Source organism: Phalacrocorax carbo, chromosome Z (assembly GCF_963921805.1).
Source record: "Phalacrocorax carbo chromosome Z, bPhaCar2.1, whole genome shotgun sequence".
Taxonomy (NCBI): domain Eukaryota; kingdom Metazoa; phylum Chordata; class Aves; order Suliformes; family Phalacrocoracidae; genus Phalacrocorax; species Phalacrocorax carbo.
Window position 1 is genome coordinate 7263770 of NC_087548.1, and position 13302 is coordinate 7277071.

At 40.3% G+C, this 13302-nt stretch overlaps 1 protein-coding gene across 1 annotated transcript in view; it reads left to right on the forward strand.

Annotated features, from left to right (window-relative positions):
• Positions 1–254: 254 nt before the first annotated feature.
• Positions 255–13302, forward strand: part of RIT2 (Ras like without CAAX 2) — a 188542-nt gene continuing 175494 nt past the window's right edge. Inside the window, exon 1 of the mRNA XM_064438028.1 lies at positions 255–587. Within this exon, the coding sequence (XP_064294098.1) occupies positions 485–587 (103 nt within the window). The 5' untranslated portion in view covers positions 255–484. The remainder of the gene's footprint in view (positions 588–13302) is intronic.

Consider the following 13302-nt stretch of genomic DNA (forward strand, 5'->3'; position numbering starts at 1 on the left):
GATGAATATTTAACTCCAAGGTTGCAAGGAAGTTGTCTGATCTGTTTTATTATTGTTTAAGATTCAAGCAAGTGCTACATAGAATAATAAGCTTCATAATTAAGAAATCTGATCCATTTTCCTTTTCTGGAGGCTCTGCTTTATTTGATTCCAGTGACACAGCGATACCCAGAGGTACCAGGGCTCTTGAGCCTTACAAAACTGCTTCTGTCCAGGAAGAGAAATACAGAGAATGATACAGAGATGGGAGGGGGCAGAGAGAGATTTTTATTGGAAGCTGTTAAAGTGGTTGCTATGAGACCTTCTCCAGCTAACACAGACACAGCAGCGAGTGTGAGGCTGACAAATCGTACCTCTTGTATTATACCTTTCATTTCTGCTTTTTTTTTTTCCTAACACAGCTTTTATAGTTGTTTAAGATCAGAGAAAGCACCTGCCAATTGCTTCTCCTTCCCTTTTGCTCCCCTCTTCTGCCTCGTGCAAGATGGAGCTAGAAAATGAAATGATCAGCTCCTCCAGCAATTCTTCAGCAGGCTCCAGAGAGTACAAGGTGGTGATGCTAGGAGCAGGGGGAGTTGGCAAAAGCGGTAAGTTTGAGCAACAGCATTTTTGGGGAGAAGGGGTGAATTGGGAGTGTCAAGTTTACTGAACAGGAATGTTGTTTAATGCAGGGTTTCATTCCTCTCTCTCTTGCACATGGCTTGGATAAAAGACTATAATCCATGCTTGGGACAATGAGTCAGCTTAATTTGTTACAAACTGAAATGTTATAAGCTTTTTTAATTGGATATTTTTGTGAAACTAACCTTGGCTCCATTGTGTGTGAGGGGAGAGCGGTTAGCTTGCTGCTGTTACCGTCAGAGCAAGTGGTCACATCACTCCAACACTTGGTGAGGGGTTATGGCTTGCTGGTTAGTGTGGATGTAACTTGTTGGCCTGCCGGTCCTTGTGCCCAGGCAGAAATGAAACTAGCTGCAGGGTCAGCTGTACAGTGAAAGTGTGGAGGATGCCTACCGTGACTCTGTTTTCTTTCCCGCATCTTCTTTTGACTTTTTTGCTGAGTGTCATTATGGCTCAGCTGCTGTTAGTCTCCTCTCCTGCCCGGACAGTTACAGAATGCATGTCTGAGTCTCACTCCAGGTGATAAGGTAGATTTGCAGCACATTTTAATATCACTGTCCAGTGCTGGCAAGATATGCTAGTCTCTGACAATGGTATCTCTTCAGAGGAGTCATTATTTTCTCTGGACAATGTTTTCTTTTTCATAGATATTATCACCTTTGATTTATTCTCACTGACACTAGCATTCTGTGTTCTTAAAAAGACTTTGCTGAACGTGCAGTGTTTGTCTCAGAAGCCAGCATATTGAGCTGACCACACAACAAGCATCTGATTACATCTTCTGGAAATTCAAAAGAAAAAGAAAGAAGAAGAAGAAAAAAAAAAAAGACAATATAATATAACCAGGCTAGATTCCAAACAAATTTCAGGGTAAATAAGCTGAGACACTAAACTCTAATAATTTTGTAGATCAAATAAGTTTTATTTCCTATTCAAACAAGAAGACAAGGTATAGATGCAAAAAATTAAATATTGGGAGTGGATATAATTTCCTCTCTATTTCCGTAATCTCTGTTTTCTTGTTCTGTTTGGCTTCAATGTCAGTGACACATCTTTCAGTGAAAGCTATTTCCCATGAGTATTGCTTAACCAAACAAACAGTTCTTGCACAGATGTTATACTATCATCACTATATAAAATGGGAAAGAAGAAAATATTGGTTAACTCAAAGTAACTTTTTGCAATTTGAAATTATCTTTTCCATAGTAAAACAGATATCCAGAATGTGTCATCTGGAACTTTCAGCTAAATGTCACTTCTGTTTTTGTGTTGTTGGGGTTTTTTTCCCTTTTTTTTCCTGAGTGCATCCAAAAGATGGCAGCAATTTTTCCCAAACATTATTGTAAGAACAATGTAATTTTGAAGACTGATTCATTAATACAAAATATTTTGCAAACTATGCCATAATCACAGATTAACTGAATCACAACAACCAGATTTTATATACACATTGAGGAAATTGTAGAGTTCCCATTTACTATTAGATAAGAGTTTTAAAGCATAAATGAAGTTGATTCAAATCTCCTTGTTCAGAAAAAATTAGCTGTTGATTTCATGAGAATAAAGCCTTCAAACCTGTTGATTACACAAGGTAATGATATATCTCCAAACTGAGGACCAAATAATTACTCAGGAAAAACTAGGTGTCTGTGTGGTCTAGAGGAATAAAAATAAGGTGAATGGACAGTTATGACATTCAATGGGATTAATGAAAACCTGTTGTTGTCACAAAAGTGAAACTTCCTTGGGGGAAAAACAGCAAATGAGAACTAAGAGTTTAGAGGAGAGGAGGTGGAAAGTTCATCATTTACTGGCTATGAACTTCCAATGAAGGATGGGTGTGAAATATTTCAGTAGAATCCTAAGATAATCTAATTGGTAAAATTCTCATAGAGGTAAGGAAAAATTGATGTCCTTCCATAAATTATGAATTCATTCTGATTGTTGCATAGGTAGGATTAATTAACAGCGGATTAAAAGCAGAAAAACGCCTGAATGACTATCATTCTCCAAGGTGAGCTCTGCTTTACCCTAATGACCTAGGCTCACTCTGTCCAGGAAATTATGACTTTAACCATAAAAAAAGGTCAAGGTAGAATATAGATAAGAGATTAAAAAAAAAAAAGTTCAATTTCCAACTTAGATTTTGACAAGTAAGTGATATATGGGATAAGGTATTGAAAACAACCTGGCTTCTTTCCCCTTCTCCCTCCTCCTTTTTAAAAGTCATGATAAAAAGCAGTAACAGCTGGGGTTAAGTTGCTGAGTGGGAAACCTTTTTTTGGAATAAAGCCTTTCAGTTCCTTGTTTTGTTCAATATTAAATAATTCAGGTTTGGAAAGAATTTTCTTTAAGAACCAAACCACAGAACTGTTAGAAGATTTCTTTCTGCCCTGGCTGTAGTTCACTTCCAGGGATCCTCTAGGCATTTTTATCTTCTGCTTCCCACCCTCTTCTGCTCTCTTGCTGTGCCATTTCATACTGTATGTATGGAGGTCTTTGCAATGAAAAATGCATGCTCATTAAAAGGGGCTGAAGGTGGCAATTTTATGTGTGGCAGGGAGGAATGAGGAAGAGGACGCCAACAATGGATGTTCTTTTGATGGTGGTGTTTATAGAATATCAGGTTTGTCTCTTCAGTTCTATGTTCTAGGATGGCAGAAAATCCTGGAGGATAGCTAGCCTCCTATTATTTGGGCTATACAGTATAGCAGACATTTTACAAAAACTGGTAATAGAAGATAAACTTAACACATCCAAATCTGATACCCACCACATTCAGAGTAATGATGTGTAAACTGCAGATAGTTTAAGAATTGTCACTGATGGGTCATCACATTTCCAAATCAGTGCCAGAAGGAAAAAAAATAAAAAATCTATGCTAGTGTTTCATAGGAGGGAAAAACCCCACCCCAATCCACAGAGTTCAGAAGAAACAGGTAACAGTGGCTTTTAATTAAAATGTACAAAGGTATAACTTGGCAGTGTTAGGTTTATGGCTGGACTCAGTGATCTGAAGAGTCGTTTCCAACCTAAATGATTCTCTGATTCTATATGCAAATTTTCCTGGGAAGTGATTTCTGTACTGTAATTATAAATTATAGAGTCCCTAGAATGATTTATCCCTTCTAAGACTTCTGAAAATAGAACTATTTTTGTTTTCAAAACAATATGCTAATTTATTATTATGTGTAGGTTGTGTCTGACATCAAGCACAGCTACACACTCTGCTGCAAGTTCAGACCAAAATTAAGCTAGAACCAGGAACTAAACTGAAATTAAATAAAATAAATTTTCTACAGACTTTTGTTTATTATAGTCCATGGTGATATGATATATTTCTAATGATAATTAAATTTCAATTAAAAAAGAAAGGATTTTGACACTCAGTCTTCTCTGGTTTGATGACAAATCTCAGATCAGGTCAGTACTGTTGAAACCTACCTAAAGTTGCCTGATGTAGGGTTTAAACCCAAAGAATCTTAGTGGTTTTGAAACAGATTTTGCTTACAAATACCTTCAGAGATCTCCATGTGGACAGTGGACCTAGTACTCTCATGGTCCCCAGTGTGATGCTGCTCAGACCTCTGTGTTTAGCTCTATTTTCCAATGTTACTAAAAGTATACATAAAAGAGCCTCTAAATTCTGAGACCATGCATTGCTGGCTTATATTTAGAAAACTGATTACATTCATAACAATAATTAACTGCAGCACATTCTGCAAAACATTAGCAATAATTAACTGGGGGGTTGTAAAGTGACTATTAAAAAGAACAAACAAATCCATGTGCCTGTGAAACTGAATAAAATAGAAAACCCCTGTCCAATGAAAAATTGTTATTACCTAGGCATTCTTCAAATGCTGATAATATTGCGCCATGACCTAACTTTACGTGCATCTTCCGGGCTAAATGAGAATGTTATTCTAGTTTGGATTTTTTTCCCCCTAATGTTAGTAAACTGGATTTATTTAGGACTGGAGATGATTTATGGTTATTCCTAGTAATTGGAATTACATGTTTATGCATGGAATGGGTCTATCATACATTCCAAGTGAATTTCATGCTATCTGTCCTGTGAAAGCTCATTTCAGATGAGAAAGGATTTCTTAAAAAATTCAAAAATTAATAAGTATTTGTTGCAATTTTTTTTGTCTTAGAGAAAATGTGCATTTTTCAAGATTTGTTTCTCTGACTGATTGCCGGTTTGTTTGTTGCTACCTTAAAAAAAAAAGGGGGGGGATTGTCAAATAGTTACCCCAAGAGTTTTGTAAAACTAATATACTTTTAGTTTTAATATAGAGGTTTGGAAAACACTTAGATTTATATTTCTCATCTTCAATCTTATTAAAAAAACCCAAAACAATAAAGGGGAAGAGAAAGAAGTAAGAAAATTTGGGGGGGGGGAATGTTGGTGGAAGAGTGCGAAGAAAAGTATTCCTCAGCCTGATCTGATTAGGGGAGGCATGCTTACCCCTCTGATTGCCGCCTTTTCTTTTGCCAATGTTGCACAAATATTGTATTTCCACAGACAGAGGTGACTCATCCAATTAATTTCAAGGTCTTGTGTACAAAATAATTTCCAAAATGCGTGAAAACAGCAATGTTGTTAGTGATGTGGGAACTTCTGTACCAGGAATTAGATTAAATCCTCAATTTTCTTTTGTCTATGTGATCAACTGTCTTTTTTTGACATTGACCTCTTATTCTATATATGTTAAAAATAGTCTGTGCCTAATCATTTCAAGCATGTCCTCATAACGAGAGTCCCCATTAAATAGAGATAGCTCCATGAAGTGTGTACTGGAGAACTGGCCCGCTCCAGCAGTTTGCTAATCCCTTGATGATAAATTAGCATATGATGCAGGCTACACAGGAAATGGATGAAGAGCACAGGGAGAGATTCCACTGGCATCAAAAGAGCCGAGGCTGAAAAGTACCATTTGGGTCTGTTGATGCTCATTTTGCATGATTACAGGGCTCAGTATCATAGAAAAGACATCATACATTGATCAAACACCTCTTACTAGTATTTTGCGGGGGGCAGGTTGATTTTGTAGTTTTTTATTCCCCTCCCTCCACTACTGCCAGAGGAATATGTAACAATTTCACTACAATAGCGAAATCCTTTTGTCCAGCTCTTACCCAACATAGGTAATATATTGTGCTTGTATGGGTTTTATCCTTTCACATAAGCATAAATTATTCTGGTTTTCTGGTCACATGCTTCATGACTGATAGGACATAACACAGTAACTTTCATATTAAATTAATACCATTTTTCAAGTATGCTGGCAGGAAATTATCTTTGGTGTAAGTTAAGAAGCTTTAGGTGGATGTTATTGAAAGTATGTATGATATGCAGTGTACCCAAATAATATTATAGGTGTGATAAATCCTTCTGTAGGATAAATATGAAACAGCTGCTTCTTCCACAGACCAGCATGCAAGGTCCCATGTGCTTTTTAGCCAGTTTTGCATCCAAATGTATCAACTTCGTCAGGGACTGACTTCTCTAAGTGGAAAGCAACTAGCTGTCTGTGAGTTCTTTTGTTGAAAACACACAAGGTTCTGCAGTTGATAAGATTCCTTTATCTTTTTCCTGTTTTGCATGTTCTGTTTTACCTTACCTGCTGGGAGACCTTACTGGCATTGTAGTCACTAAGTGTCAAATAACCTGAGCTTAGACTGCAACTGACTGTGGCTCTGCCAGCTTCAGATTAAAGCAATTCTTTCAAGCTTTATTATAAATGTGGAGAATTCTGTTTGCCATGATCACAAGCACAGAGATTTTGCTAATGTTCAATGTTCTCAAACACCTGTGACATCTTCCATGAGCTAACTCAACTCTACATCCCAGCACAAAGTTCCTTCCTCTCCCCTAAAGAAAAAGAAGGCAAAAAGTTTTCTTTTGAGTTTCGTTCTAAGAATACGAAGCTCATCAGACCAGCACACACCAGTGAACGACTGGCAGCAAGGTAAGAAGGGAGATCGAGGAAGATTTCTGTCATTTGGTAGCCCTGAAATTCTAGGACCACCTTTCTGTTTCTGAAGCTGCAGTTTAATCATTGTCAGCTATGACTGTGTAGTCTTCCTAGTGAGCTACTGAGGGAATGGGAACAGAGAACTACTTAGAGGATATTTCTCTGCTTCTTGTATAAAGAGTTGATATCTGGGCAAACACTTAACTTTGACTTAACAGTGTGGGGGAGAATTTGTGGGACTCACAAAGCTCTTGCCAGGCAGTGCAATAGAGAGCAAGGAAAATATTACCACAATCCAGTCCTCAGTATGCTCTCAGTTAGGTACAGCTATGCTTCCCTAAGTGCCTTGTAAATGGATCAAGGGAAAAAGTTGTACCTTCTATTGTCTTCCGAGCCAAACTGAAAGCCAGACGGAAGCTGGGGGATCAAGATACTGCTCAGTATGAGTCAAGGTGAAAAAAAAGTACTGTTTTGAGTGTCTGGGCATGCTGCAGATTGCAGTTAAGGCAAGCCAAATTGCTTTTTCCCCCCAAAGTCCATATAAGTATAGTTTTTGGTGTCTTACTAGGTGCTGTCTCTCCCATGACAATACAAATACCTACGTTTTTTTTTTAAAAGAAGTAGAAATTGAGACACTCAATTCATCTACTTCCCTCTGAAAAATAAATGTCTGTTCTCTCATCATTCTCTGTCAGAAGAAAAAAAAAAGTAATTTGGATTTTTAAGGCCAAATATGGGATCCTGGCATTTTCAAGGAAATAACTATACTCATTCAAATGAAGAAGAATAATTTAAAAGAAGGAAGGAAGGAAGGAAGGAAGGAAGGAAGGAAGGAAGGAAGGAAGGAAGGAAGGAAGGAAGGAAGGAAGGAAGGAAGGGAGGAAGGAAGGAAGGAAGGAAGGAAGGAAGGAAGGAAGGAAGGAAGGAAGGAAGGAAGGAAGGAAGGAAGGAAGGAAGGAAGGAAGGAAGGAAGGAAGGAAGGAAGGAAGGAAGGAAGGAAGGAAGGAAGGAAGGAAGGAAGGAAGGAAGGAAGGAAGGAAGGAAGGAAGGAAGGAAGGAAGGAAGGAAGGAAGGAAGGAAGGAAGGAAGGAAGGAAGGAAGGAAGGAAGGAAGGAAGGAAGGAAGGAAGGAAGGAAGGAAGGAAGGGAGGAAGGAAGGAAGGGAGGAAGGAAGGAAGGGAGGAAGGAAGGAAGGGAGGGAGGGAGGGAGGGAGGGAGGAAGGAAGGAAGGGAGGAAGGGAGGAAGGGAGGAAGGGAGGAAGGGAGGAAGGGAGGAAGGGAGGAAGGGAGAAAGGAAATCTGTTGACCAGAGAAAAACTTCCTTGCTTAGTAATAATTCTGAAAGCATAAGTGTATTAATCAGTCAAAATGACATATATAAATTCCATTGCTCTCTTCATAGTACTGACTGTAACCTGTGATCATCTATGACCTGATGTGGAAGTGTCAGTGCAAGGTTGGGAAAGGAAGGGAGGAGACAACAGAAAGCTCAACAGTAATGCCCCAAAAGACATAGTAATATTTCTTGACAATTATGTATCCATGGAGCAAAAATCCTAACTGAACACTGTAAACCACCAGTTAGGTTTGTCTTGTCTGGGATGACATAAGCTGAATTACAGTCATAGTTCTAATGAAAAATTATAAATGTTACATGCAGATTGATGGTGGTGTAGGTTGTATTTTCTCCCTGGAGAAAGGCTATGCAGAAAAGGCCCACCAAAGCAGACAACCACATCCCTCACATCCCTGGGTATGGGCAACTTCCAGTTTTTCCCATAAACAAGATTAAGCACTTGAGAATTTAAAAATACAGAGGTCTGATATATTTGTGATCTTTGATAACAAAACTGTTATGATGTTTTAATTACCTTCACAGGATATTGAATTTGTTTCAAGCTTGATTTTGTGTAATTCCAACTTTCAGCCGTTTTATCTTACCACTTCTTTGTTAACAACTTTGAGAAATTCCCTATTCCCTTACTTTCCCAGCTGTTAATACCTATAGATAATTATCAGTTCACACCTTGAACTTCTTACTCTTCAATACATTGAGCATCTGAAAACTCACGTGTCAAACCTTATATTCCTGCTCAGAGCATTTTGTATCCTTAATTCGAGTGCCCTACTATTTGCACATAATTTTCTGAATAGGAATTCAAAAAATTCACATGCTGTTCTAATAGTGGTCTTACTAGGAACAAGATTGCTTACTGTTTTCCTCTGACAGTCCTTTTTTGTTCCTCTGAGAATAATGAATTCTTTTGTTCAAGTATAGTTTGGAGAGATCACATACAGAGAAATATCTGCACTAACCCTTAAGTTACTTCCTCTTCCCCCCAACACAGTCACCTGTGCTGTCACATGCCTAGTGATGAACTGAATTCTGCATTTCCCTAATGTTACCCTAATTTGGAAATATTTTGCTGGCTTGTGATCACTGAGGCTGAGGACTCAACCTGGCCACTGTTGTAAAGGATAACACAAAATGTTTTTACAAATGTATTCACAACAAAAAGAGAACCAAAGAGAATCTCCAGCCTCTATCGGATGTGGAAGAGAATGTTGGCACTGAGGAGGAGGAAAAGGCTGAGGTAATAAATGCCTTCTTTGCCTCAGTCATTAACCATCAGACCAGTTGTCCCTGGGGTATTCAGCCCCTGAGCTGGAAGGCAGGGATGGATCGCTGAACAAACCCCACATAATCCAGGAGGAAGCAGTTTACAAAGTTCTGCTGCTCCACATGGACACTCACTAGTCTCTGGGACTGCATGGGATCCACATGAGAGTACTGAGGGAGCTGGCAAAGGAGGTCACCAAGACACTCTCCATCATTTACCAGCACTCCTGGTTACCAGAGGAGGCCCCAGATGTCTGGAGGTTAGCAAATGTGACGTCCACCTACAAGAGGGGCCAGAAGGAGGATCCGGGGAACTACAGGCCTGTCAGCATTACCTCAGTGCTGGTGAAGGTCATGTACTGATACGTCTTGAGTGAGCTCACCAGGCAAGTGCAGGACAACCAGGGGATCAGGCCCAGCCAGCGTGGCTTCATGAAAGGCAGGTCCTGCCTGGCCAACCTGGTCTCCTTCTGTGACCAGGTGACCCACCTGGTGGATGAGGGAAAGGCTGTGGACGTTGTCTGCCTGGACTTTAGCAAAGCCTTTGACACTGTCTCCCACAGCATCCTCCTAGAGAAGGTGGCGGCTCATGGCTTGGATGGGTATATTCTTTGCTGGGTAAAAACACTGGCTGGACAACCAAGCCCAGAGAGTTGTGGAGAATGGAGCCAAATCCAGTTGGTGGCTGATCATGAGCATTGTTCCCCAAGGCTTAGTGTGGGGGCCAGTCCTGTTTAATATCTTTATCAATGATCTGGATGAGGGGATTGAGTGCACCCTCACTAAGTCTGCAGATGACACAAAATTGGAGAGGAGTGTCGATCTGCTTGAGGGTAGGAAGGCCCTGCAGAGGGATGTGGACAGGCTGGATCAATGGGCTGAGTCCAGTTGTGTGAGATTTAACAAGGCCAAGTGCTGGGTCCTGCCCCTGGGTCACACCAACCCCAGGCAACGCTCCAGGCCTGGGGCAGAGGGGCTGGGAAGTGCCTGGCGGAGAAGGCCCTGGGGGTGCTGGCTGACAGCCGGCTGGGCATGAGCCAGCAGTGCCCGGGTGGCCAAGGAGGCCACCAGCCCCCGGGCTTGTGTCAGCACTGGGGTGGCCAGCAGGGGCCGGGCAGGGATGGGGCCCCTGTGCTGGGCCCTGGGGAGGCCCCACCTCGAATGCTGGGCTCAGGTTTGGGCCCCTCAGGACAAGAAGGGCCTTGAGGTGTTGGAGTGTGTCCAGAGAAGGGCAGCGGGGCTGGGGCAGGGTCTGGAGCACAAGTGTGCTGGGGGGCAGCTGAGGGAGCTTGGGTGCGGTTAGTGTGGAGAAGAGAAGGGTGAAGGAATTTGTAGTGAGGTGGATGTTGGTCTCTTCTCCCAAGTCACCAGTGACAGGATGAGAGGAAATGGCCTTCAAGCTGCATCAGGGGAGGTTTAGATTAGATATTAGGAAAAATATTTTAATTGAAAGAGTGGTCAGGAACTGGCACAGGCTTCCCGGAGAGGTGGTGGAGTCACCATCCCTGGAGCTATTTAAAAGACATGTAGATGTGGCGCTTCAGGGCATGGTTTAGGAGAAACGGTATTTTTAGGTTGATGGTTAGAGTTGATCATCCTACCGGTCTTTTCAAATCTGAATGATTCTATAGTTGTTTTCTATGATTCTATGGTTTAAATAATTTTGGGCCTATTTATGTTATTCATCATTTATCTTTAGTGTGTTTGCTATCCACTTGAAAGGATTAAACATATTGCATATTCATTCATTTTCTTGACTATGGGCAGACCTTGTGGCCAGAATTATTTGCCTTGGGGAAATGAGTTAGAGATGTTTTCATTATTTTCCCAGTTCGCATAAATCAATGGCTGGAGGGGTGGAGGATTCAATTATGGCTCCTGCATTTAATATGATGGTTTCTGCATGTGAGATACCAATTGATTACTGACAATGGTGCCTGGAGTTCTGGTTTCTTAAATACCAGAAGTCATCTGATAAATAGGAGAGAGTTCAGAGAAGAGCAAAAAAGATGATAAAAGGGCTGACAAAGTATGATTTATGATGACAAATGACTGTGACTACATTCAAATAGCTCTGTCAACCAGTAGTCCATGATTCTTTAGTGTGCAACTTGCTTATGTAAAAAGTGATTTAATGTAAATGGGACTGGATGCAGCTGTAAAGTGAATAGGTTGATCTATCCAACTTCTCCCATCATAATGTCCAGATGATGAATACCCAGGTGGATAAGACTAGCAAGTGGGCTGGTCACTGTTGGTGCCACTTTAGCACAGGGGATGGTGAAATTACAATATTTGAAGGTAATAAATATCAAGAAAAGAATAAACATTTTCCAAAGTTTGAGGAGGAAAAGGACCTGAATTACTTAGTGGAGAGTAATCAATTAAGTGGCAAAATTAGAATTAAAATATGTGCAATTAGAGATGTATGAGATCTTCAAGCCTCACTTCTTTTGGCCAATAAGAGCAGTGTATGTTCTTAACCACTTGCTTAAAAGCACGATGGAGCAGATTGTGGAACAGTCTTTGAAAGGAACATGTTGGTGAAAGTTGTATTAGTCTAAGTATTTCACACTAATTTAAGATAGAAGACTACATTGTAAAGATTAGGCATTAATGAGCAAATATACCTGAATAGAAAAATCATTTACAGTCTTCAGACTCTGAGGAGAAGGAATCTTGTTATCCTCAAAATTATGAAATCTGTTAAAAGTCATCAGGACTTGTTGCTGATGTGGCATTACTGGTGTGTACGACCAACATCCTTTATGTTCAGACTGCTTAAGAGAGATTCTAAGGCTGGTCTCAAGAGTAGACCTGTGTACCAAAAAAAGTCATTTATGTTGCCTCACATTGAGATAAAGTGTATCCTTTAGAGTATAAGGGCTCCTGTATAACTGGAAGCACATTCAGGTGGCACCCTAACAGTGATGGCCACCTAGTGTATATGTTGGATACATACACATGTACGTGCATGTTGTGTGTCACCACTTGCAAAAAACCCTATGTTCTGCTGGTGGAAATGGGATTTACTGATTCTGATCCTTCATCTAAACATCTTCTATGTGAAAATTGATGTGAAATGATTGGAACTTATGGAAGGTTATATTAATGAATCTGAGTTTTGTAGTGTGATTTATTGAAAGAGGGTTTCACTTCCACCGTGAAGATTTCACTGAGACGTATACTGCTCAGCTTTTCCCATTTATACTGCTTGCTGTTAAGAGATAGGAAACCTTTTGCATTGTTCCTCAAACACAGAAATTGAACTACCAAGAGTCCTCCTGGTTTCAGCCACACAGAAATCTGACATTTTAAATGGCCAGACTGAAGTCTCAAATAAGGGAACAAGCACTGTTTCATGACAATGGCTGGGCACTGTCAGTATCTTTGCTGTAAACAATCTGTTGAGGCAGCCACAGGAACTGTTTCCCTTCCAAACCATCCCTGCTGCTGAGCTGAGCCATCTGCAACATTTTCGGCACATGCTGCCTGCTAGAATTTGGATGAGATCAAGTCCATTAGGGACACTCTTGAAAGCACAATCAGGAAGGTTTTTTCTTTTCTGTTTGTTGCTGTTTTCATCTCTTTCCCTTCCATGCTTTCCATTTTATTTCCTTCCATTACTATGGTAATCCTTTTCCAATTTTAATCTGTTTATTGACTCTAATTAGTCTCCCTTTATTCCCGCAAACCTTTAGATTTTTTTTTTCCTAGAAGCTAGAAGACTCATCATGCTCACGCAGCTCCTCTGACAGGTATCAAACATTACCAAAGCATTTTGCAGGGTCCCAGTTTTAGAGGTTTTGCAGTCTTGGGAAGACACTTTGCTGCAAGCTATAGTGATTTGTCAATGCATTACCCATGCACTAACCAGATCCCTGTGGAGACATTGGCTAAAATAACTTTGTTTCAAGTTGTGTGGAGAATATCTAAAAGAAGAGTCAGAGTGTGTGTCTGTGTGTATAAAAGACTATCTCAGGAGTTGCCAAGTTGGGCTATTTTGATTCTGGCCTCCAAAAGAGTATTGTTTTCAACTCAGTTACCTGTTGTAAAGCACTGTTTTATCTTTCCATTC